General features: G+C 43.1%; 1 protein-coding gene across 1 annotated transcript in view; it reads left to right on the plus strand.

Annotated features, from left to right (window-relative positions):
* Positions 1 to 27,027, plus strand: part of ARMC2 (armadillo repeat containing 2) — a gene marked incomplete at its 3' end in the record, with an annotated part of 126,053 nt that overhangs the window by 41,779 nt on the left and 57,247 nt on the right. Inside the window, exons 5-9 of the mRNA XM_080699876.1 lie at positions 1,282 to 1,358; positions 5,943 to 6,041; positions 9,990 to 10,165; positions 16,509 to 16,611; positions 19,297 to 19,520. Coding sequence (XP_080556002.1) covers positions 1,282 to 1,358; positions 5,943 to 6,041; positions 9,990 to 10,165; positions 16,509 to 16,611; positions 19,297 to 19,520 — 679 coding nt within the window. The remainder of the gene's footprint in view (positions 1 to 1,281; positions 1,359 to 5,942; positions 6,042 to 9,989; positions 10,166 to 16,508; positions 16,612 to 19,296; positions 19,521 to 27,027) is intronic.

Below are 27,027 nucleotides of genomic sequence, written 5' to 3' on the forward strand. Positions count from 1 at the left end.
TGAAATATAATTAAAAAAAAAACAAAAAACCTTTAGGCAGGCATGGTGGGAGAATGAAACAGGAGGATCACAGGTTTGCAGCCAGCCTCAGCTACTTGGTGAGGCCCTCCACAACTTAGTGAGACCCTGTTTCAAAATAAAGAATAAAAAATAGCGCTGAGGGTGTAGCTTAGAGGTAGAATGCCCCTGGGTTTTAGTCCCCAGTATGGCAAAAAACAAACAAACAAACAAACAAATAAACAAACAAAAACACTGAACACCAGGCACAGTGGGGCAAGTTTCTTCCTGTTACTGGCCAGCCAACAGTCTTTTCTTTGAAACACAAAAATATTTGTCATCTGGGGACTGCCTAAAATATACCTTCAGGGTTTTTTTTTTTTTAACATTTAAAATATTTCTAAGAAAACATTTTTTAAGATAGTATTAATTTAATTAATTTAAAAATGGAAACAGGACATACTGTGATGTTCTGGAAAGAACAGTGAATTGAAAATTATGAGACCTGCGTTCCAGAAGTGACCCTGCTCTGTGTCCCTGGCTGGCTGGTTTGGAACACAGCTTCCTGGTCTCTCCCAGCTCCCAAAGGCTAGGCTTTTCTGAATGTTGTTCTTTCTTATTGTAACAGTGACCTCTTGTGGTCCATATCTTTAATCATTTCTTTTGATTTGCAAAGTAAACTTGGAATTTATTTTTTTGGTTCTTTATAGTAACTATTTCCTATTGGAATTTATTTTTTTGGTTCTTTATAGTAACTATTTCCTATTGTTAAACAAATGTGATTTGTTTTTCAAAGACAAATATTAGTTGGAAATCAAAGGTATGTTAACACAAGACATAGGCTGGGCATGGTGGTACACACCTATATTCCCAGTATTTAGGAAGCTGAGAAGGACCTGATTACAACAGGTTTAAGGCCAGCCTCAGTATCTTAGCAAAAGCCTGTTTCAACATGAAACACAATCCAGGGTGTAGTGATATATACCTATAATCCCAGAGCTCGGGAGGCTGAGACAGGAATATCACAGATTCGAGGCCAGTCTCAGCAACCTAGCAAGACCCTGTTTCTAAACAAAATAAAAAATTTAAAATAAGGGCTGGGGGTACAGCTCTGAGGCAGAACGCCCCTGAGTTCAATCCCCAACACCAAACAAACAAACAGCAGTAGAGCATAAACCCACGTCACAGAGACAATCCTCTGTGGCTTCTTCAGAGACTGTACGTACCATTTATAGAAGTGCCGCGGTGTGTGCACTGAGTGTTTTGTATTTCGCTTCCTCCCAGGGACCAGGGGAAGCGGCGCGCCAGGGCTTCCTCGTGCCCCAGCAGCTCCGACCTGAGCAGGCTGGAAACCAAAGCAGGTGAGCTGCCCTGTGGCTGGCGGGCCTCTGGGCCTCGAGTTCCTGCACCCGCAGCCATCACCCGAGCCATCACCCGAGCGGAGCAGGGAAAACGTGTGGGCTGAGGAGGTCTGCTCTGCTACACTGGGTGAAACTTGGTCACAGATCAACACTTACTTTTATAAGGTTTTATTATTTTCACAACAGTATTACTACTTTATAGTCTATGATGTTCCAGAAATTATTTAGTAAAAGCACCCGGAAAGTTGCAAAACTCAATATCAACATCATACTTGCCCTTGCCTGTTTCAAATTATAATAACTATATTAAGTCAGTCCTTTAGGGCTTTAAAATGTTCATAAACCACAGGCTAGAAATGATACAAAAGGTATTCAGGCAGTGGAATGTAGTGGTTAGAAAAATGAACTAATATATATTTATAATATTGAGTGAAATTAATATGAATATAATATTAGATGGAAAATAAAGTGTTAAAAACAGGGACATATATTACGGGCCACATATCTATGGGACAAAATGCGAAGCCAAGCAGGACGACAGTAACCACCAATTTTAGAATGTTGGCAACTCGCAGGTGTGGGGGAGGAGGAGCTAGGTAGACATGGGAAGGCCCTCAGAGGGCTTCAGCTATGCTTGCAATTATGTCTTCTTTAAAGTAAGGGAAAGGATAAAAATGTGGCACTGTCAGGCCTGGTGGTGCAAGCCTGTAGTCCCAGTACTTGGGAAGCTGAGACAGGTTGATCCCAGGTTCGTGGCCAGCCTCAGTATTTAGCAAGGCTCTCAGCAACCTAGCAAGATTCTGTTTCACAAATCAAAAAAAATAAACTAGGTCTGGGAGTATAGCTTGGAGGTAGAACACTCTTGGGTTCAACTCCTAGTATCACAAAATTAATTAATTAATTAATTAGTGGCACAGTGTTAATATTTGACCAAAGTACTTGTGGGTACACAGATGTTTGTTATGGTGGTGGTGGTGGGGGGGCGTTGTATACATGAGATTTTATGATCCTAAGGTAATTCTTGGTTAAAAAATTATCTTCAAAACTAGTTTATCAATAAAATGACCTTTGTGGTCATTGGAGAAATGTCTCTAGTCCTCAGAAGAAAAAAAAAAAGCCTAGCTATTTTGATTTCTGAGATGGCATTGTTGCTAAGGGTTTTGCATTTACATGCTAAAAACGTCAGCCAATCCTAACGTCGCGGCAGGTTTTTGTGCCCAGAACTCAAAGTGGCGGTTAACAACTATAACCACTGAGACAGCAAAATCTTCAAAAAACATGCTGAAATTTTTGTTTGACTTACCCAATTTCCTGTTGAATCATAATTTTTATATTTAGCAAACTGTGACCCTAGATGAAAGTGCTTCCTTAAATATTAGGTTGTTCCCCAAGACTGGGATCAATTTTACACGTGTGTACGTATGAAGCAATCGCATGAGTCTATACCTCAGTCTCTAGAGTAACTCTGGGATAGAGAATGGAGGTGTGGAGACCGCTGGGGGTGAGGAGGCAAAGCCTTAGAACCAGATACAAGGCATTCCTGGGAGAGGAGGAAGGAAGCCCTCGTATCAGAGTCTGGCCAATGTGTCCGTGGTTTTGCTTGCCCTAAGAAGAAGTTGATAATCATGGTTTCTGACAGTGCCGTTGTATTAAAGAGCCAGGCGTGGTAGTACACACGTGTAATCTCAGTACTTGAGAGGCGGAGACAGGAGGATCGTAGCTTTGAGGCCAGCTTCAGCAACTTCATGAGGCCGTCCACAACTTAGTGAGACCATTTCAAAAAATAAAATAAGACTGGGAAGGTAGCTCAGAGGGAGATGCCCCTAAAGTCAATCCTCAATAACACACACACACACACACACACACACACACACACACACACACACACACATTGTACAGAGAGTAAAACTGATATTTTTCAAACTCATTTAGTGGCAATACCACATCTGAGGTGGTAGGGGGCCAATGACCGTCTTGTTAGTGTGAGTATTCATGTATTTCGCTACAGGAAACTGCCCCAGAAGGCATTACTGGCGTGGTGTGTGGTAGCTAGTGTATATCCTGGACTGCCCTTCCAACATCCAGATGCTTCCAATTCCCAAACCACATCTGGTCTCAGAGGCTTTGAATAAAGGATTGTTTTTTGTTTTGTTTTGTTTGCGGGTCTGGGGATGGAACTCAGAGGCATTTGACCTCCGAGCTACACCCCCTGCCCTATTTTTTATTCTTTATTTTGAAACAGGGTCTCACCGAGTTGCAGAGGGCCTCACTAAGTAGCTGAGGCTGTCTGCGAACCGCGATCCTCCAGTCTCAGCCTCCCGAATGCTGGGATTACAAGCGTGCGCCAGCACGCCCGGCTTTGAATAAAGGATTGTGAACCTGTGCTAATGTAGACTGTTTTTTTCCTAAAGACAATTCAATTTTGTATTAAAATACAATGTGGCCAAATGTGGTGGCGCACACTTGTAATCCCAGCATTTGGGAGGCTGAGACTGGAGGGTCACAGTTTCTTGGCCAGCCTCAGCAACTTAGCGAGGCCATCCGCAACTTAGTGAGACCCTGTTTCAAAATAAAGAATAAAAAATAGGGCTGGGGGTGTAGCTCGTAGGTAGAATGGCCCTGGGTTCCATCCTCAGTACTGCATAGAAAAAAAGTGAACCCCAGTACTTTGGAGCCTGAAATAAGAGGATCGCTCAGGTTTTAGGTCAGCCTCAGCAACTCAGGAAATGCTTTATTTTTCACATTAAAAGAATTTTGTGTAGATACTCTTTAGAAAAGAAATATTACAGCTGGGTGTGGTGGCACACACTTATAATCCCAGTACGTGGGAGGCTGAGACAGGACAACTGCAGCTTCACGGCCAGCCTCAGCAACTTAGCAAGGCCTTCAGCAACTTAGTGAGAACGTGTTTCTAAATAAAATGGGCTGGGGTGTAGCTGAGAGGGAGAGCACCTCTGGGTTCAATCCCCAGTATCAGAACAAAACAAAAGAAAACAAAAGGCAAAGTGAAGTCCTGCTTGTGGGTTAGAGTCTCCCAAGCCTTGCAGGTAAGACTCCCGACAGTGTCCAGCCTGTAGAATCAGAGTGGTGCTGACAAGCCCTTTCTGTTTACCTCTTTTGCTCCAGTGCCCCAATGCCCAGTATGTATCGGGCACTCTTGTACCAGGAAGGTCTATAAAAGGCAAGCCTAGACTCGGGCTGGGGAATGCCCGTTCCTAGCATTCAGCACTTGAGGCGAAGGCCTGAGTGTTGGGCAGGACAGGTAATTGTACAGCTTCCCTGCTTCTCCTGGGAGACCTCAGCACTGTTGGCTTGGAAGACTTCTCAATTTGATGGCTTGAGAATTTATTTTAGACACCTCTAAATTCTAATAAATTTTTTTAAATACAGGCCATTATATGTTATCTGTGGATTTCTTTGCTATTTATGCAAATAATTGAGAAAAGACTTGATTTGGTTTCTTGTTGCAAAGAATTTCATTTTAACCATCTTAAGAGCACAGTAATATGAGCCAGGGCAGTGGTGCATGCCTGTACTTCCGGTAGTTAGGAGTCTGGAATAAGAGGATTGCAGGTTTGAGGCCAGCCTCAGGAACTTAGCAAGGCCCTCAGCAGCTTAGTGAAACTGTTTCAAAATAAAAAATAAAAAGGGCCGAAAGTCTAGCTCTAGCTCAGATATAGAATGCCCTTGGATCCAGTCCTCAGTACAGACAGACAGACACACACACACACACAACAACAACAACAACAACAAATAAGTAAAAATAAAGTGCAGTCAATAGCATTATCACTCTCTAGAGCCTTTGTGCACCAGCAGCACCTGTTCTTGATGCCACAGCTGTGACAGATTTCGGACAGCAATTGCCTGTTTGTTTAATCAAAGAAATAAACTCTCTCGATATTGAGGACTGCTAGGTGTGTGGCATTGGGCATAGAGTTTTACCTATATCGTGTCTTTTAGTTTCCATCACCCTGAGCTCAAATATTCTAATCTCCGTCTTGCTGATGAGGAAACTGGGACTCAGAAAGGATAAAAAACGAGACCCAATTCATCCAGTGTCTCCGTGACGGAGCTGGGGCAAAGCCCAGGCATTTCCTGTGAGCCTACAGAAATCATCTGGCACTAGTGCTACTGATCCCGTGTGGTGTAGACATTTTACTTTCTATAGAAAATAAAATCCCCCTAGAACTTGCTTTTAGAAAAGTTTTTGTTAAGCATTTTCAAACTCTTTACTCTTTATATATCTACAGTTGTCTGGTCTACGTTGCAGAGGAATATGTCTAAGTAAAAATTAACTCAAAACAGTTTGCCTTACAGACGGTCATCAACATTCACAAAACTTGATGCCTTATGTATTATCCCAGTCATATTTTAACGTTCTGACTTATTTATATTATCTTATCTAAGTTTAACTTGGGGTGATTTAAAGTCCTGTAGTTCTAATTAGGATGAGTTGGGTTGTGGGCAAAGTACAATTTAATTCTGTAGCTTATCAATGGAGTGATATATGGGACAGGCTTTTACTGTGCTCCATTCCAGCCCCTTTCTTATGATGCTTTCTCCTGCCCTGCATTTCTTTTGCAGTCTCAAAAACCAACTTACAAGAAAAAGATGCAGAAACGGAAATAGACGAAGTCTTTTGGAATATAAGAATTGTGCCGATTTTGCATGAATTAGAAAAGGGTAAAAAATAGTTTTTGTTTTAAATAAAATATATCTGTGTTAATTTATATGTTCTTTATTGCCCTCATATTTTTAGTTTATTCCAACTATCACTTCTATGAATGTGTTCAAAGACAAATGAAGTCATCTATTTATTTACCCAGTGATGTGTATATTAAATATTACATTAATGCACATTCTTAGTGAGTATATTTTACTTTAAATGCACCAAGAGAGCTGATTTCTAAAATTTCCCTCCTAGTGCAAATTAAGGATCACCTCCTCTGCTTGAAGAAATACTGGCTTGACCTCTCTAAGGAGACTGTCTATATTCTAGAAAGTGAAAGATTAAGACAGATCTCAGGCTTCTGAAACTGCTGAGTCCCACAGACTGGTGTCCACCATAGCTGTGCCCATGATTTTCTTGATTCATCTGTGCACACATCCTCTTCTCCTGGGGCCAAGCACATATGGAGGGCTGCCACTTACAGTGCTAGAGGTGGCCTGGGACATGCCCAGAGCTGGCATTGTGGAGCCATCGTGGTCCCCGCGAGGCCACGGGAAGCTTGCCAGAGGGCGGCTCCCCCTTTTCTCCTCTTTGCAGCTCCTTGGGGATCCCATTTTTGAAGTGAACCAGATCTCTCTGGAGTTGTGGTTGTAGTCCATGGCCAAGCCCAGTGCTTGGCACCCAGCGCACAGTAGGCCCTTAGTAGGAACTGTTGGGTGAATACGCCTCAGATATGCAAACCCGACTGGCAGCTGCAAAATGCTGTAAGAGAAGCAGAAAAATGCAAGAGCCCCAGACAGGGTTTCTGGTCTGCTTCTGCAATGCCCCTAGGCTCAGTCCCCAGTAACACACACACGCACGCACACACGCGCACACACACGTAGAAAATCCTATGCGTTCTTCGCCTAGACTCCCCAGTATTGGTATTTTATCACATTTGCTTTATCTTTGTCTCCTTCCTGCTCTGTGCCTTTCTCTTTCCCTACCTTCTGCACATCCACTTCTCCCTCTCACCCTCTCTCTCCCCTAGTCCAGTCCTGGGGTGCCAGTTTATTACCTTTATCCATGTTTTGAAATAGGGTCTCACTCGGTTGCTGAGAGTCCCACTGTGTTTCCGAGGCGCTCCTTGAATCTGCAATCCTCCTGTCTCTTCCTTCCCAGCACTGGGATTACAGGCATGCACCACCATGCCTGGCTGATCCTGTACAACTCTTACTTTGGTTGTGCCAACTGTCCCAATAATTTCCTTTATAGAAAAAGAAAATCCTGAATCACAAGTTCCAGTCATTGCCACGTCTGTTTCATGATCTTGACATACTCGAAGAGTAGAAGACATTTATTTTTATTTATTTTTTATTTAATTTTGCAGCCCGTCCCACAGAATGAGTTTGTCTGTTGTTTTTTGCCCTTGGGATCGCGGTCTGTGGGGCAGGTGTACCACATGTGGAGGTGCTGTGCCCTTCCTGGTGCCTCTGGTCCACAGGCCCATGACATCAATTCGTCCCCTGGCTGGAGAGGTGCTTTCATCACTTGAGTCCGTCGGTGTCTGCCAGGTTTATCCTTGGCACAGCTGCTGTTTCCTGCAGTGATGTCCGCGGGAAGTTACTCAGAGATTACATTACTCTACCACTCAGCAAGCTCTCAGCCTCCAGCTTCAGCCCGCTGTCAATCTTAACAGCTCCTAAGTTTGTCTTTTAGGGCCTCATGGCATATATATATAATAATTATAACTAACTGGTAGGGGCATTTGTTTTATTGATAGTTTAAATCTTGACCATTGGGCCTTCCTTTTTCATTTCTTTTAAAACTAAAACAACTACTTTTGTGTAGAGCCCAGCAGGCTGAAGAGTTTGGGAGATAAAGTGTTAGAAAAAAAATACACTGAGAGGCCAGACATGGCGAGACACAGCCTTGTAATCTCAGTACTGGGGAGACAGAGATGGGAGGATCCCAGGTGTGAGCCCAGCGGGGCAACTTCATGAGACCCTGTTTCAAAATGAAAAATAAAATAGGGCCAAAGATGTAGCTCTGTGATAGAACACTGCTAGGTTTAGGCCTCATTGGCACACCTGTGCATGCACACACGCACACGCGCACATGCACACACACACACACACACACACACACACACACACACACACACACACAGAGGCTGAGGACACACGCCGCCTTGGAGTGGCCCAGCACCCGGGCTTGGGGCTTGTGAAGAAACTGGCGGTCATAGAACAACGAGGCAGCACAACAGAAGTGGCTCGTACAATAGACTTCAGGGTTTTCCCTGTATTTAAAGTCGGTCTAAGTCATTTCCCATCAATTCATTTATTTAAGTGCATAACCGAAAGGCATTGAAGGTTACTGAGCTATTGAGGTTCAACATTTTTTTCTTCGATGTTATTGTTGAAAAGAGCTAAAAATGGCCTGACTCATTTCCTTCTGCGCGGCACGCTTCCTCTGTGTGGGCTTCCAAGAGCACATTATGGCATTTATCTCAGATTGGCTTCCTACTTTTAAATTTTGTGATGGAATCTATCAGAGATCACATTTTCAGTAGAATGTCTTATACCGTGGACTCTCGTTTCTCCACGCTCGCTCGTGGGCTCTGCCCTGCCCACCCCTGCCTGTTGCCATGGCGACCACTTCCAAAACTTACTTTCCTCAGAATCATAATCATAAAATAAAATGTCCCTAGGTCTTCCTGTTTCCTAACTAAAATCTTTGTCTTAGTCCCCCTTTTTTTCCCTAATAATGGTAGATATGGTGACATTTTGAAGTTTTGCTCTTTGAGAGCTCTCTTTTTCCAGATGATGATCATTATTCTCGCAGGGAAATATTGATCATTGTTCTTACCAACGATACATGAGCACATGAATGCTTACAGGATGATGTTACAGATTGCACAGTCTTCTCACCACCGCACAACGTGCGGTCGGTACGAGGCCACGTAAGAGTGTCCCGCTCACTCAGTATGGCATCTGTCGGCATGCGTCCACATGTGACAAATACATACCAACACAGGGCGATTTGTGTTGGATGTGGAAGAGCGCGCCAAAAAGCCGAGCGCGGTGGCGCATGCGTGGAATCCCAGTACTTGGGAGGCTGAGACAGGAGAATTGCAGGTTCGCAGCCAGCCTCAGCTGCTTAGGGAGTCCCTGTTTCAAAATAAAGAATAGCCGGGTGTGATGGCGCACGCTTGTCATCCCCGCGCTTGGGAGGCTGAGACAGGAGGATCGCGCAGGTTCGAAGCCAGCCTTAGTTGCTTAGTGAGGCTCTCAGCAACGTAATGAGACCCTGTTTCCAAATAAAATATAAAAATGGGTCTGGGCGTATGTATAATCCAGAGGTAGAAGGACTCTGGGTTCCACCCCCAGTGCCACCAAAAAATAAAAAAATAAAGAAAGAATAAAAAATAGGGCTGGGGGTGTAGCTCAGAGGTAGAATGCCCCCGGGTTCCATCCCCAGTACTGCAAAAAAAAAAAAAAAAAGAAAAAGAAAAAAGAAAGAGTGTGCCATTTCTGGAGCGGCAGAACACAAAGACTTGAAGGACAGCATTGGTAGGGACAAGGGTAAGAACGTTCTAGGCCAGCGGGGCTGGGCCGATAGGGTGGAAGGCAGAGATGCGGGCGGCCTCCTCACAGGAGGCTTCACAGAGCAGATGCCGAGGAGGAGGCATTGGAACAAAGCAGACCAACCGCGACAGGAGGCCATCCATTATTCAATAGACGCTTTAAAAGACTGTGTATTCTAGATAAGCTAACTGGCGATTAGTGAAGAGGTCAGCATGGGAGCAGATGGATCAAAGAGATGAAAAAATGGAGGGGGTGGCCGTGTGAGCGGGAAAGGCGGAGTTCAGGACTCTGGAGATGTCTGGGGGAAGGCTACCGGGTTTTTCTACACGACCTGTGATTGACACACTTGAAGACTCGACCTTGGTAAGCCTTGCTGTGCTCTCTTTTCTCTGACAGAAGGAAACGTTGAGACCGTCTGTGCTGCCTGCACTCGGCTTCATCAGGCCTTGGAGGAAGGAGACATGCTTGGAAATAAGTTTAATAGAAGAAGCGTCCTCCTGAAGACCCTCTATAAACTAGTAGATGTTGGTTCCGACTTGCTCAACCTTAAACTTGCAAAAATTATCCTAGCAGTAAGTTTTTATTTCCTCTTCTCTACTAGACAGTAGCACATACAAGCTTTATTAAGAGGCTTTTTGGTAAATATTACAAAGATTAGAAATGCAGTGTATTTGTTTAGAAAGTTTTTAAAAATTGAGGTAGGCCAAGCGTGGTGGCGTATACTTGTAATCCCGATACTTGGGAGGCTGAGACAGGAGGATTGCAGGTTTGAGGCCAGCCTCGGCAACTAGTGAGACCCTGTTTCCAAATAAAAAATAAAATAGGTTTGGGGGTGTAGCCTAGAGATAGAAGACCCATGGGTTCTATCCCCAGTACCACACACATACAAAATTTAAAAACTGAGTTAATCAACTGGTACCACAGAATGGGACTAGAAAAGTATTATGTAAGGAACTAAGGCTTAGTACATAGAAATAGCTTAAATTTGGAATGTGACTAGGTTTTTATTTATTGTTTTATTATTGTTATCACATTATTTTGTTACAGGGGATTAAACCCAGGGTCATTCTACTTCCAAGCTGCACCCCCAGCACTATTTTGTTTTCTGCTTTGAAGCAGAATCTTACTAAGTTACTAAGGGCCTTGCTAACTTGCTGAGGCTGGCCTCGAATCCACAGCCTCCGTGCCTCAGTCTCCCAAGTCCTAGGATCACAAGCCTATGCCACAACCTGGCTGTGACTAGATTTTTGAAAAAGGAAAATAAAAGAAAGGAAAAAAAAAAAAGCAAGGAATTAAAAAAAAAAAGTAACAGTAGGCAAACATTCACAACAGGTGCTCACATAACAGCTGGAGATCAGTAGGCCACAGCCTCTGCCCGAAGGTCTCTACCGGCTGCTGGGTTCGGTCAAAGCATTTAAGAAATAACTGAAGTAATGTGGGTCACAGACACCGTGACCAGGGGCTCTGCGCAAAAGAGGAAAACGGCTGCCACGGTCACGGGAGGTCCCTCAGTGGTCATCGAGGGCTCTTGCAAACTGTAGGAAGAAAAGGCCAGACACCAAACAGAAGTCTGTAGAAGCTCTGTCTAGAACAACGCTGTCATTGTTCCAGGGGAGTGTTCTGTGGTTACAGCCATAAACAGTGGGAAGCAAAAGATAAGCCACCGTCTTGGTAGAATGTTCTAAGGGAGCCGCAGGAACACGAGATGGAGCTCTGTTCACCAGGTTTCAGGAGAGAAAAGGCTTCCTGTTAATGCCCCGTAATTCCCCTAATGTAAAGCCATAATGAATACAGAGAATGTAAGTGTTGGCTTACTTAGTTCAGTGAGAGTGTTTACCAGTCCATATGTCGATGATGAAGTCTTTTTTTTTTTTTTTTTTGGTGGTACTGGGGTTCCTGGAAACCCTTCTACCTCTGGGCTACACTCCCAGACCTATTTTATATTCTTTTATTTGGAAACAGGGTCTCCAAAGCCAGCGCGGATGGCTCCGAACCTGCGCGATCCTCCGGTCTCCGCCTCCCAAGAGCAGGGATTACAAGCGTGCGCCACCACGCCGGGCTGATGAAGTCTTTTATAGGCAGAATATTCTGGCTATATATTTGATATAATTTTTCAGGAAGGCTACATTTTTTTTTTTTTAGTATTGAAGATTGAACTCAGGGACATTCTGCCTCTTTTTTTTTTTTTTATTTTGAAACAGAGTCTCACCAAGAAGACTGTAGGTTTGAGGGCCAGCCTCAGCCACTTAGCAAGAACTTCAGAGATCCTGTTTCAAAATTAAAAATTAAAAATGGGTGGGCTTGAGGCCCAGGGATAGACTGCCCTGGGTTCAGTGCCCGGTACCAAAAAGAAAAAAAAAAAAAAGGAAAGGAAAAGAAACGGGTTCTTGCTAAGTTGGTGAGGGTCTCACTGATTTGCTATGATCCTCCTGTCTCACTTCCCAAGTACTGGTTGACATTTGGTATTCTTAGGTATGTACATAATGTCCATGGGAGTATTCCTTCGTTATTTTTCCATCTCCCCGCCCTCTCCTAGGCCACCTTGGCTCACAGGGGCTTCTCCTCCGTCATCTAGTCCCCCTCGAATCCCAATTGCTCCTCAGCTTTCACGTATGGGGGTTGCAGGCACGTGCCACAGCGCCTGGCTGCGTGGCACAATTGAACTATTTTAAGGCAAAAAGGCTGTTATCTGCGAGGCTGTGAACACATTCTAACTGGAAGAGGATTTGATAAGGATTAGATAAGACCCTCTGGGTGACGGTGGCCACCTTCCTAAATCAAGGGGAGACTTTCTAGGTCAAACTCTAGAGCACAGAATTGGGTGGGTTGTGCCTTCTGATTAACAAAGCCAGGAGGTCAGAAGGGACCGGCCAGGCGTCCAACTTCCCATCTACCGCCTGACATTCCTGACGCCTCCCGTGACATTCCAGGCAGGGTCCTGTTTAGCTTAGGCCTTAGTGATGGGGCTCTGTGTAGACTGTCTAAAGACCACAACATAAGAACTGTTGAAAAATCAGCAAAGACTAAAGGACCAAGAAGACTAATATATGACACACCAAAAACTAAGAAAGTGTTCCTGTTTCCCTAAACCAATATTTACTTCCATTACCAGTCTAATATTACAATTTGAACATTTAAAATTACTTATAGTCGCCGGGCGTGGTGGCGCACGCTTGTAATCCCCGCGTTTGGGAGGCAGAGACAGGAGGATCGTGCAGGTTCGGAGCCAGCCGCGCGTGCTGCCTTAGAAGACCCTGTTTCCAAATAAAAATGTAAAAATAGATCTGGGAGTGTAGCCCGGAGGTAGAAGGGCTTCCAGGAACTCCAGTACCACCAAAAAAGAAAAAGAAAAGGAAAAAGAAAAAGAAAATTACTTGTAGTCAAAAACATTGAGTGATCATGTTTGTTCAGATTTCTTGCATTCTTTGTGGTTAAATGGAGGTTTGCTAGATAGCCATTTTAATTTTTATTTTTATATTAAAAAATCTTACAGAAATATAGCAATCCATATTAAGACTGTTTCAAAGAATGCACATATATGTCATTATGAATGCAGTTAATTTCAGGAAGGGAGAAAAATCTAGCACCCTAGACACAGGGGTACAAACAGAAAAGAAGCTGGGCGTGGTGGCGCACGCTTGTAATCCCCGCACTTGGGAGGCTGAGATAGGAGGACCTCACAGGTTCCAAGCCAGCCTCAGTTGGCTTAAGAGACCCTGTTTCCAAACAAAATATAAAAAAATAGGTCTGGGAGTGTAGCCCGGAGGTAGAAGGCCCCTGGGTTCCATCCCCAGTACCAAAAAACAAAACAAAACAAAAAAAACAAAAAAAGTATGTCAATTTTGATTATAGTAGTAGGATTATGGATTATTTTTAAACTTCTCTTTCTTTAATTTGGTAAATTTTGTTTTAAATAAAATATAATACTTTTTTTTTTTTTTTGGTGGTACTGGGGGTGGAACCCAGAGGCTCTCTACCTCCGGGCTATACTCCCAGACCTATTTTATATTTTATTTGGAAACAGGGTCTCGCTAAGTTGCTGAGGGCCTCACTAAGTAGCTGAGGCTGGCTTCGAACCCATGTGATTCTCCTGTCTCAGCCTCCCAAGTGCGCGGATTATAAGCTTGCGCCACCACGCCCAGCAATATAATACTACTTTTAACTTGAGAAGAAAACTGCCCTACCTGAATACTTTTTAGGGATTTTTTTCCTAACACTAGGAATACAAATGAATAAAATAGTCCCCCTCCCCCGCCGCCACGCACACCAGCCAGCCTAGCACTGTAACAGGAGAAAGACCAGAGGGCAGATGAGAACCGCCAGAGAAAGAAAGCAGAGTGAAGAGGAGGGGAAGTGGTGATCTTTACGAGGAATTCTACAACCCTTGCATATATTGTCATATTTTATTAAATGTTTATGTGTCAAAGTCATCAATGGAAAAGTTGTAGGGATTTGCTTTGAATGAAATCTGACCTATCCTATATAACAGGACTGGAAGTTGTATGACATTCTTTTTTCGGTACCAAGGATTGAACCCAGGAGCATTCTACTTCAGGCAGGGCTATACTCCCAGCCCTATTTTTATCTGGAAACAGATTCTCACTAAATTTTTGAATCTGACCTTGAACCCTCAATCCTCCTGTCTCAGCTTCCCAAGGACTGAGATTACAGGCATGTTTGTCTTTCCTTTTTTTAAATTATTGTTATTTTGTAATTTATTTTGCTTTTGCAGGTCTGGGGAGATGGAACCCAGGGGCATTCTACCTCTGAGCTACATCCCCTACCCTGCTTTTTATTCTTTATTTTGAAACAGGGTCTCACTAAGTTGCAGAGGGCCTTACTAAGTAACTGAGGCTGTCTGCGAACTGTGATCCTCTGGTCTCATCCTCCCAAATGCTGGAATGATTGGCGTGGAACCCAGGGGCCTTCTACTACCAGGCTACACTACCAGACCTATTTTATATTTTTATTTGGAAACAGGGTCTCTTAAACCAGCTGAGGCTGGCTTCGAACCTGCGCGATCCTCCTGTCTCCCCCTCCCAAGCGCGGGGATTACAAGTATGTGCTACCATGCCCGGCTTGATGAAAACTCTTGACACCAGTAATTTTTTTTTCTTTTGCTACTTTTCACTAAAATTGCTAAGACTTTGAGGGGAGTGAATTGTATTCATTCATTTATTCAGCAAATTTTGTTAACTATAAACTACATGCTACAGATGACACAGTAATAAATCATGGTTTTTGCTTCAAGAGTTTACATCTAATGGGAGACGGTCAAATATATTCCTATTGATTCAAATATATTCCTAAATCTTAAGAATAATATTCTTAGCCGGGCGTGGTGGCGCACGCTTGTAATCCCCGCGCTTGGGAGGCAGAGACAGGAGGATCGCGCAGGTTCGAAGCCAGCCATGCGCGCTGGCTTAGGAGACCCTGTTTCCAAATATAAAATGTAAAAAGAGGTCTGGGAGTGTAGCCCGGAGGTAGAAGGGCTTCCAGGAACCCCAGTACCACCAAAAAAAAAAAAAAAAGAATAATATTCTTAGCCGGGCATGGTGGTGCATGCCTATAATCCCTTGATTACTTGAGAGGCAGAGACAGGAAAATCACAGGTTTGAGGCCAGCCTCAACAGGGTTTAAGACCCTGTTTCAAAATAAATAAAAAGGATGGGGATTTCGTATGGAGTTAGGATGCCCCTTAGTTCAGTCCTCAATTCATCATCATCATCATCATCTCATCTCTATGGCAATATTTTCCTGCTTTCTAAAGAATATTATGAGTCTTTAAACAATATTGTTCTAAACACCCACTAAATCCACACATACCACCCACTCTGCCATGGTGGGGATTTAACCCAGATCTTTATAAAGACTAGGCAAACACTTGACCACTGAGCTGTAGCCCTAGTCCTAACTTTTTTTAAGTTCCCATTTCCTTTCTTCTGAGAGCAGGAAGAAGAATCTCTAATCTCTACTTAGTAAGGCCTGTCGCAAATTAGTGAGACTCTGTTTCCAAGTAAAAAATAAAATAGGGCTGGATGTGTAGCTCAGAGGTAGAATGTCTCTGGGTTCTATCCCCAGGACTGCACATGCGCGCGCACACACACAAACACACACACACACACACACACACACACACACACACTCTATTGTCTTTTTTAAAAAACGGACTGAAATGTATTGGAAAGTAATGTTAAAAATAGTTTTATTTAGTAGTAAAATAGTAACATGTATGTTATCCTCACACAGAAATATTTATTTGTTTAGATGATCTCATTCCTACAAAACATTTTTACGCTTTTGCAATGAGGACACATAATATTTCCGTCTAACGGTATATTGTAGATGTCCTTTCTTTGTTTTCTTTTCTTTTTTTTGTGTGTGGGGGGGAGGAGAGAGAGATACTGGATATTGGGAACCGAACCCAGGGGCGTTCTACCCCTGAGCTACACACCTAGCCCTATTTTGTTTCTTATGAAACATGATCTAAGTTACAGCATGCTAACTTTGAACCTGCAATTCTCCTCCCTCAGCCTACAAGTACTGGGATTACAGGTATGCACATACATAGCTGGCTTAGGTATTTTTCTTTTTAAGCACAATGTTCACAGTTACACTATTTCATGACTGCGTAATATGAACTGTATTGCTGTTCCACAGTACTTGGCAGGCTGAGACAGGAGGATTGCAGGTCTCAGGTCAGCCTCAGCAATTTAGCGAGACCCTGTTTAAAAAGGGCTGGGGGTGTAGCTCACAGGAAGAATGCCCCCAGGTTCAACCCACCCAGTACCTAAATAAGCAAATAATAAAAGCGTGCTTGCTGCACTCTTAATATGATGTCTGTGCTTTTTAACACTGGCATGCCTTTATTCCCTCTGCAATAAAAATGGAAGTATTTTATTTTTTTCTTTACAGCTTAAAGTGAGTAGAAAGAATCTTCTTAATGTCTGCAAACTTATATTTAAAATTAGCAGGAGTGAGAAGAATGATTCTCTGATTCAAAGTGACAACATTCTGGGTGAGTGTTATCAGTACCATCATTGGGCCAAGGAGGCCATGGAGGGCGAGGGAAAGCCTGGAAACGGAAGTCCTCAGTAGAGACGCCAGGAATCCTTTGTTTTCTACAAAAACGCAGAAGTCGTGTGAAATTTGTTTTTGTTCATCCGTCTCAGTGTTTTCCACATTCTGCCTACTGCAGCATTTGGAGCCTAGTAGGACAGCCTGGTTTTTGTTTTTGCTTTTTTAATGCTTATAGCCATATTCTGTAACTTTATAAAGTACTATTTTGTTGTTGTTTTGTTTTGTCTTGGAGGCTTTCTACTTCCAGGGTATACTCCCAGACCCATTTTATACTTTATTTGGAAACAGGGTCTCACTAAGTTGCTGAGAGCCTCTCTAAGTAGCTGAGGCTGGCTTCGAACCTGCGCGATCCTCCTGTCTCACCCTCCCAAGCGCGGGGATTACAAGCGTGTGTCACCATGTCCAGCTTAAAGTGCTATTTTTTTTTTTTTGTACTGAGGAATGAATCCAGGGGCATTCTATTGCTGAGCCACACCCCGCAGGCCTATTTTATTTTATGTTATTTTATTTTTTCTCTTTTGAAACAGTCTCACTAGGTTAATGAGAGCCTTACTATTTGCTGAGGCTGTTCTTGAACTTACAATCTTCCTGTTTCAGCCTCCCAAGTACTGGGGTTACAAGTAGGTCCCATTACACCAGTGTACAAAGTACTATTTAAAAAATTTATTTCCAGCCGGGCGTGGTGGTACACACTTGTAATACCAGCACTTGGGAGGCTGAGACAGGAGGAATGTGCAGGTTTGAAGCCAGCCTCAGCTGCTTAGTGAGGCTCTCAGCAACTTAGTGAGACCCTGTTCCAAATAAAATAGCAAATAGGTCTAGGAGTATATAGCTGGTAGGTAGAAAGCCTCTGGGTTCCATCCCCAGAATCACACACACACAAAAATTATTCCCTGGACATAGATTAACTTTTTTTTTCCCTGGGTCTAAGAAGATGGAACCCAGGGGCATTCAACCTCTGAGCTACACCCCCTACCCAATTTTTTATTCTTTATTTTGAAACAGGGTCTCACTAAGTTACGGAGGACCTTACTAAGTAACTGAGGCTGTCCACAAACCGTGATCTTCCTGTCTCAGCCTCCCAAATGCTGGGATTACATGCTTGCATGACCACACCTGGCTTAGATTTATTATTAAGAAAAAGACCCCTTAATAGTTTTTGACATAAGTGAAAATTTAGTTTAAATAGGTGTGTGTGTGTGTGTGTGTGTGTGTGTGTGTGTGTGTGTTTACTGGGAATGAAACTCAGAGTTTTGATATAGTAAGAATGACTAAAAATTGAAATACATTTGTCACTCTTACAGAACTCTAACATCAAATGTTTCAAATATCAGCCAGGCACAGTGGCACACCTCTATAATCACAGCTACTTGGGAGGCTAAGGCAGGAGTGAAAGTTCGAGACCATCCTGGACAACTTAGTGAGACCCTGTCTCAAAATAGAAATTAAAAAGGGCCGGGATATAATGCAGTGGTAGAGTGCCCTCAGGCTCCAGCCTCAGTATAGCAAAAACCAAACCCAAACAAAAAGTTTTATATGTAGTAGGGAGAGAAGTTTTATTACATTCTAATTACCTAGCTAATAATGCCTAATTTTTGTCACACTCCTAAGAAATTAGGATGTTTAGATAGTTACCTACGTGGAAATATTTTATGAATTAATGTTGCTGATACGAGAGAAGGCAGCCACATGGAAAACACTCTCAGTCTTTTTTGAATAACATTAGATAATAATGTCAGCATCTTTTAGCAGACAGGGATATAAGCAGCGCTGAAGGAGGTGTCTAACATTGAAGCACCTGAGAACTGCAGACTGTAAACAAATCTGACAAATGATCACAATGACGACTAGAAAGTCAAGTATGAGAGCCGGGCGCGGAGGCGCGCGTCTGTAATCCCAGTGCTTGAGAAGCTGAGACGGAGAACTCAACCACTTAGTGAGATTCTCAGCAACCTTACAAGACTCAGTTTCAAATCAAAAGGGCTGGGGTGTTTCTCAGAGGTAGAAAGCCCTTGGGTTCAAGCCCCAGTACCAAAAGCACCCCATAAAGTTAAATATGAGATTTGCACAACTGCCCTCATTAGAGCTGCCTGCAGCACTGCTGAAATCTAGGAGCTGTGTATCTTTGATGGGTGTTCTTGTCTTGGGAAAGGGTACGTGTTATAATCAAGTTATTCCTTTGTATGGTGATTGAGGTGGTTTTTTTTTTTTTTACGTTCTTATTTTGATTTATTTTCCCCTTAATACAGCAACAAATACATTCTTAAAAGTCTGTTGAAATTTTACTCTTAAATTGCTTTACTTATTAGTGTTCTGTAATAACTGGGAAATTTTATAAAATTAAAGACAGATAAATATTAGTAGGAGGCAAGAAATAGCACTTAGATAAAAGAATACTTCCTTATTTATGTACTAATAATTACACCCTTTTTCTGTCATTACTACTACAGAGATTTGTCATAGCTAAAAGCAAGCTTTTCTTCCTGGAGTGACTCTTAACGAGCGCTCATATGTAGCTCTGGACAATCATATTTTACAAAGTGTATTTGATGTTCACGTACAAGTGCTCTAATATATTTCTCTCCAGCTGTTAGATACTTACACGAATTCATCTTTTTGGCAGAATCATTACTAGAGGTCCTGAGAAATGAAGACCTGCAAAGTAACACTGAGGCTTTTTTGTACTGTATGGGGACGATCAAATTCATCTCTGGAAATCCAAGATTTCTCAATGAAATGATCAGCCAAGGTGCCATGGAAATATTGATGAATTTGATAAAGCAAATGAATGAGAACACCAGGAAATGTGGCACATGTTTGCCTAATTCAGGCCACTTATTAGTCCAGGTAAGTACTTTACTTGAAAAGAATACATGTATAATATGATTCATTCACATGTTACCTAAGAGCAGCTACCATTTGAAAGAATGGCAGGTGAGAAGTCCCTGCACCCGGTGGGGGTTCTGGATCTCAGGCATCCGGGGTGGCAGCCCCCTTCCCCCCTCTACCCAGAGTGTCCCTGGCGCTCATTTGCCCTTTTGAGGCTACTCTATGATGTTCACAAAGCAGCCCTCCACATAGCTTGTGGATATCCATTTCCACTGCCCTGCTAAGAAAGCAGGCCTAAGCAGGCATGGTGGCACACACTTGTAATCCCAGCATTCGGGAGGCTGAGACAGGAGGATCACGAATTGCAGCCGGCCTCAGCTACTTAGTGAGGGCCTTTGCAGTGCAGTGAGACTCTGTTTCAAAATAAAGAATAAAAAATTGTATTAGGGGTGAAGCTTGGAGGTAGAATGCCCCTGGGTTCCATCCCCAGTCCTGCAAAACAAACAAACAAACAAACAAACAAACAAACAAACATAAAAATAAAAAAGCAGGCCTGGAAAATTATTTTTTAAAAACTATATTTCTCTGCAAAACAGTGTCATGTTATAGTCAGAGTGCATATGTATGTGTGTGTGCCTGTGTGTGTGTGTGTGTGTGTGTGTGTGTGTGTGTGTGTTACTGGTGATTAAACTCAGGGGCATTCTACCTCTGAGCTATACTCTATTTTAAAACAGGATCTCTATAAATTGTGGAGGGCCTAAGTAGCTGAGGCTGGCTACAAACCTGTGATCCTCCTGTCTCAGTCTCTCAAGTCCTGGGGTTACAGGCATGTGCCACCATGCCTCGCTTATTTCAACAGACAGTGAAGAGTTTTAAGATGGGCCTGACCTGGAGATGACTTATGATCGTTTCTGATTGGTAGCTAATGTCCTGACTCTTGTACCTATAACGATAAGTAGATATGATACTGAGTGGAGTTGTCCTGGGTGTGTAGATAGCACACAGTCCTGAGACTCCGGGAGTGCGGGTAACAAGACCACATGTACTGAATATGTTCAAAGCAGAAACAAAAACACTGTTACGTGTTAGAGTTTTATTACAGCTTTTGTGACAGATTAAATTTCATAGTGAAATTATTTCATTGAACCTTCTCTGGCTCGCATATTCTTTTTTAGATGAGATGTTACTCTTAATAGCATTTATGTATGAAATAATAGCATCTTTAATGTAATAACTCATGTAATTTGAAATGTGCTTGTCAAGTAATGAGGATTGATCAAGCACCCGGCATGCTCTAAGCCACTAGGAAACTGTGTTAAAAATTAGATTTAGGCCCTGACTTCAAAATGCTTAAAATATTCATGACAATTATTAATGTTGGACTTTGGTATTTTCTCCATTTTGAAGGTGACTGTGAAACATCTTTTGGTCATGAATGTTGAAAAATTCTCCTGGTATGCCATGTTTTAGCCAGGAAAACTTAAGAAATATTCTTTTCATACTGCCAGTGCTTTAAATCATTCATATTTTTCCTTATTGAAAAGTTATTTCTCATTATGTAATATTTATAATTCCTGTTAAAATATAGGAAAGCATAAAAATCACCTGAAATATTTTACCCCAAAATGTATTAATACACTTTCAATATATGGGCACATGCATATGTAAATATAAAATATTCATATTTTATAAAATTTTATATGTATTCACACATATAGTGTTTTATATATAATTGTCACTATTGTGGAACTTGTTATTTTCAATAGTCAGTTTTTTCTATCCTCTCATCTCTTTCTGTTTCTCCTTCTGGTCTATTTAGTTTCTAACATTCAATCTGATGTGCTCAGTATCTTTTAATACACACATAGGTTTTGTTTTGTCTGGTACTGAGGGTAGAACCCAGGGGCCTTTCTACCTCCGGGATATACTCCCATACCTATTTTATACTTTATTTGGAAATAAGGTCTCACTAAGTTGCTGAGAGCCTCACTAAGTAGCTGAGGCTGGCTTCGAATCTGTGTGATCCTCCTGTCTCAGCCTCCCAAGTGCAGGGATTACAAGCATGCACCACCATGCCTGGCCACACATAGGTTTTAAAATTGGGTATTCTAGTTGGGCATGGTGGTGGACACTTATAATCCCAGTACTTGGGAGGCTGAGACAGGAGGATCGCACGTTTATGGCCAGCCTCAGCTACTTAGTGAGGCACTTTGCAACTTAGTGAGACCCTGTTTCAAAATAAAGAATTTTTAAAAGGCCCCCTTTCAGCCGGGCCTGGTGGCACACGCTTGTAATCCCTGTGCTTGGGAGGTGGAAACAGGAGGATGGCGTAGGTTTGAAGCCAGCCTCGCTAGCTTAAGAGACCGTTTCCAAATAAAATATAAAATAGGTCTGGGAGTGTAGCTCAGAGGCAGAAGGGTTTCATCCTCAGTACCACACACACAGAAAAAGACTCATTTCAAAATAAAAGGGTTGTAGCTCAGTGGGAGAATGCCTCTGGGTTCAATTCCCCAGTAATGAAAAAAATAATAAACAATAAAACAAAATTCAGGATTTTATGTATTTCTCATTCCTCATTAAACAATATAGAGTAGCCCGGCATAATGGTGCACCCTCGTAATCCCAGTGCTTGGGAGACTGATACAGGAGGAGTGCAGGTTTCAGGACAGCCTCAGCAACTTAATGAAGCCCTTTGCAACTTAGTGAAACCTCGTTTCCAAATAAAAAATAAAAATAGGGTTAAGGATATAGGTCAGAGGTAGAATACCCCTGGGTTCAATCCTCAGTCACACACACACACACACACACACACACACACACACACACACACAGAGAGAGAGAGAGAGAGAGAGAGAGAGAGAGAGAGAGTAAAAATCTCCTGCATCAACACTATAGATTTATTTATTCTTTTAATGACTACATAATATTCAGTGATAAGCATGGGCCTTAAATTCTCAACCACCCCCAGACTGAAATATTTATGCCATTTTCAGTTTTTTGTAACAGCTTGTGGAATTCTTGACTAGTTGAGAAAGTTCTTTTCAACCCACTTTTTATATATGGTATCATTTTCTATCATATAAATAAAATCACTTGGTATAAAAAAGCATTACGCTTGTGACCAAAACTATGTGGAACAAAGAAATGGGGCCTCCTGCGCCAGTAGGTGGGAGCATCACTCCCTCCCTTTTCCCAGGGTATGGCAACCTCAGATCCAGGCTGAGGATCCAGGCCAGCACCCCCTTCTTCTCTCTTGGTGGGTATGTAGAACACCTTCCTCCTGATCATGGTGGGTTTGGTCATTGTCTCTGAAGGGTTCCTCCCTGTGAACCCTCCCAAGGCCTGGCGTTGGTGGACATCTGTGTGGACCCCCAGCAGCCCACTCTGCTCCCACCATGGTCCCCCAGTGCCATTTGATCGGGTGACTGGCTTCCCACCCGGGAGTTCAGGCACAAATTCAGCGGGGTCTGTCCAGCCTTGGAGCAGAACGATGTGTGTACACCAGCTTTCAGAACCCGCGAACTCCAGCTCACAAGGCATCCTTAAAAGCAGCTTCATTCCATTGAAAAGTAAATAAATTACACAAGGCTAGGATAATGATAGTAATAATAATTTTAAAAAAAAAAAGCAGTATCTGTGGGCTGGAGAGAGTGAGGTTACAAGAAGAGCAAAAACAACCAGACAACTACAACCACAGCAAAGCCCGCAGCAGGGACGCAGGGCTGCCTCTCCTTTGGTAGCTTTAGCTCTTCCCGGGGTCCCCTTGTTACCCAGCTTTGCATACTTTAGCATCTGGCACAGGGCTAGAGCCATCCTGTGTCTCAGAACCATACTGCTGGGGCCTTTGGGTGAATGGAAAACAGCTGCAGCTGGATCCCAAGGGTTGTGTAGGATTTGGACAACTGGAGCGAAGGGAAAAGGAGGCTGAATATTCACATCGAATGTCAGTAAGGTGTGCTTGGGGGAGCTGAAGAGGGAGGGCGGTCCAGAGCAGAGTGAGTCTGGGAGAGCCGTGGGAGGGCCCAGCGCTGGGTCTCCAGGCCGCAGAGTGACCTTGGGGCGCTGGAGCTGCTGGAGGTCGGTGCATGCGGAAGACTGGCTGAGATCCGAGGCAGAGAGATAAACGCGTATTGCAAGAGATTAAGTTACAAACGTCAGAAAGCAGGAAAGTGATAGGAATGAGTATGTCGATTATACATGACAGATTGGAGGGTTAAGATTTTAGACAGAGGGTGGGAAAAGGTTTTAGACACAGGAGCCCTAATTAAGCAATGTGGCTACAGTTAGTTGTTAGCCCGATCACAATGGGTGTGAAAGAAAAGCTCCTTCATAACAAATGGGCCAGTGTTGCCTACAGGAGAAAACACTAAAGTTCTGGAGGTCTCATATGTGTGCTGCTGCTTGCGTGTGTGTTGTGTCTGTGTCTAAGTGTATGTATGCATGTATATCACCACGCGGCCCGATTGCGCTAGGATGCAGTGGTGTATGCCTATAATCCCAGTACTTGGAAGGTTGAGACGGGAGGATCGCAGGTTTAGGACAGTCTCAGCAGCTTAGTGAGGCTCTCAACAACTTAGTGAGACCTTGTTTCAAAATAAAGAATAAAAGCTGGACATGGTGGTACATGCCCATAATCCCCAGTACTTGAGAGGCTGAGGATCAAAGGGTTGAGGCCAGTCCCGTCAACTTAGCAACACCCTCAGCAACTTAGACTCTGTTTCAAAAAATAATAATAATAATAATAATAAAATAGAACTGGGGGTATAGCTCAGAGGTATAATGCCTCTCGATTCAATCCCTAGTACCAATTAATTAATTAATTATTTTAAAAAATATGATAGGGCTGGGGGTAGAGCTTGGAGGTAGAACTCTCCTGGCTTCAATCCCCAGCACCACAAAAATGAAAAAACAAACAAAAACAAAACTAAACCCATACCGATTTGAACTTGTATTTCTATTTTCTAAATTCATTTGTACTTGCAGACTTTTCTCTTTTTCTTCATAGCCAACTCATCTGACTTGGGGGGAGTGTTTTTTGTTTGCGTGCCTGGGATGGAACCCAGGACCCTATGCATACTCTACCGCTGGGCCATACCCCTAGCCCAGCTCATTTGATTTTTTAATTCAATCCTTAGAGAACGATAGATTGACTTTATACTTTAGGTATACTTTATACTCTAGAGAGACCATTGTTGACGTGAGAACTGTTGTGCAGCACCCTGGTTGGCACTGTGGCTTGGTCCTCTCCCCACCGTGCCTGCTCCACGTCTTTGGCCTATAGGCCTGTGAGCGTCTCTCTAGAGACTTCCTTAAATCCAAACGCTTTCTTCCTCCACACTGTCATATTCTTTAAAAACAAAAAAAATTTTTTTTGGTACTGGGGATTGAACTCAAGGGTGTTCTACCTCTAGACCCCCCCCCCATTTTTTTGAGACAAAGTCTCACTAAATTGACTAAGGCTGGCCTCAACTTGAGGTCCTCCTGTCTCCACCTCCCAAGTACTGGGATTACAGACATGCACCACCCCAACCACAGTGCCAGGTTTTCCTTTTCCTAAGCAGAAGTCTTCAGAAAGGTTGGCTCTTCTATTTTGTCGTTTCCAGCTTCATTCTTTCACTTAGTTTGTAGAGTTTGGGAAGCCGGGTGTGGTGGTGCACACCCCGTACTTGGGAGGCTGAGACAAGGAGATTTCAAGTGCAAAGCCAACCTGGGAAAACTTTGTGAGACTCTGTTTTCTTTTTCTTTCTTTTTTTTTTTTTTTTTTTGGTGGTGGTACTGGGGTTCCTGGAAGCCCTTCTACCTCCGGGCTACACTCCCAGACCTATTTTTTATACTTTTTTATTTGGAAACAGGGTCTCTTAAGCCAGCGTGGCTGGCTCCGAACCTGTGCCATCCTCCTGTCTCCACCTCCCAAGAGCGGGGATTAAAAGCGTGCGCCACCACGCCCGGCATGGGACTCTGTTTCTAATCAGAAAATAAAAGCTAGGTGTAATAGCCCATGCTTGTAATTCCAGTTCTTCTGAGGCTGAGATGGGAGGATTGCAGGATTGTGGCCAGCCTCAGCTACTGAGTGAGGCCCTCTGCAACTTAGTGAAACCTTGTTCTTGTTTCAAAGTAAAGAATAAAAAATAGGGCTGGGGTGTAGCTTGGAGGTAGAACGCCCTGGGTTCCATCCCCAGCACTGCAAAAAATAAAAGAAAACATAAAAAAGGACCAGAGTTATAGCTCAGTGGTAGAGAGTGCCCCAGTATGGACACACACACACACACACACACACACACACACACACGAGTTTGCCTCCAGTTCTCCAGGGACAGTAGGTATGGGAATTTAAGGAGGGTCAGAGACTCCTTAGTTTTTAAGCTTGGAAACAAGAGACTGAGAAGGATGGGGCGGTTATAGCCAGGAGAAGGAGGTCACCACCATGTTTGGAGGACGTAGCGTATACTTGAGGCAAGTCTGCTTTCCAACCCTAAACCCTCAGCTTACATTTACACAGACACACAGGCTATCTTTCCCCAAAAAGTTGAGAACACCCTGTGTTTTGATGGCGAACATTTCTACAGAAGAAAAGAGCAGGCAGACCAGGAAGGTGCTGGCTTCCCATCCCAAGTTCACCAGTCAGGAAGTGAGGGAGGAATGAGGCAGGAGCACTGTGCTAATGATGTCTCCTTAGCAGCAAGGAAGATCAAGGATGGGGAATAAGCATCCACACCCGAGGTTTCCAAAAGCCACCGCTTGTTCTCCACTATGCAATGAAGAAATGTCAAACTTTCAGGTGTAATTATGACAATCAGCATATAATTACTTGATAGTTTGGGGGTTTTTTGGTGTGTGTGTGTGTGTGTGTGTGTGTGTGTGTGTGTGTTGTTGTTGTTGTTGTTGTTGTGGATGGACCCCAGGGCCTTGCACATGCTAAACAAATGCTCTACCATGGGGCCACAGCCCCAGCTCCTACTTGGTAGTTATTATTGCATCTTATTTATTGATTTACTTATGATGGTACTGGGGTGGAACCCAGGGGCTTTGTCCAGGCTATACTCCCAGACCTATTTTATACTTTATTTGGAAACAGGGTCTCACTAAGTTGCTGAGAGCCTCACTCAGTAGCTGAGGCTGGCTTCGAACCTGCGCGATCCTCCTGTCTCAGCCTCCCAAGCGCTGGGATTACAAGCGTGCACCACCACGTCCGACCTTATTGCATATTTTTAAAGACTCCTTTTTCTTATTTTTTCCACATTGGCATGCTATATAATTGATGTGACATTCAAACTTTTTCTCTCATGTCGATATATAAAATAGCCGCAATTAGTCGGGCATAGTGGCCTACATCTGAAATCCCAGTACTTGGGAGGCTGAAACAGGAAGATCATAGGTCTGAGACCAGTCTTAACAGCTTAGCAAGACTCTGTTTCAAAATAAAAACCAAAGTTAAAAGGTAGGGCAGGGAGTGTAGGTCAGAGGTAGAATGCCAACCTATAGCACCAAAAAAAAAAAAAAGCCCAAATGAGAAGAATTGGCTACC

Source organism: Muscardinus avellanarius (assembly GCF_963383645.1).
Source record: "Muscardinus avellanarius genome assembly, chromosome: 8".
NCBI lineage: Eukaryota > Metazoa > Chordata > Mammalia > Rodentia > Gliridae > Muscardinus > Muscardinus avellanarius.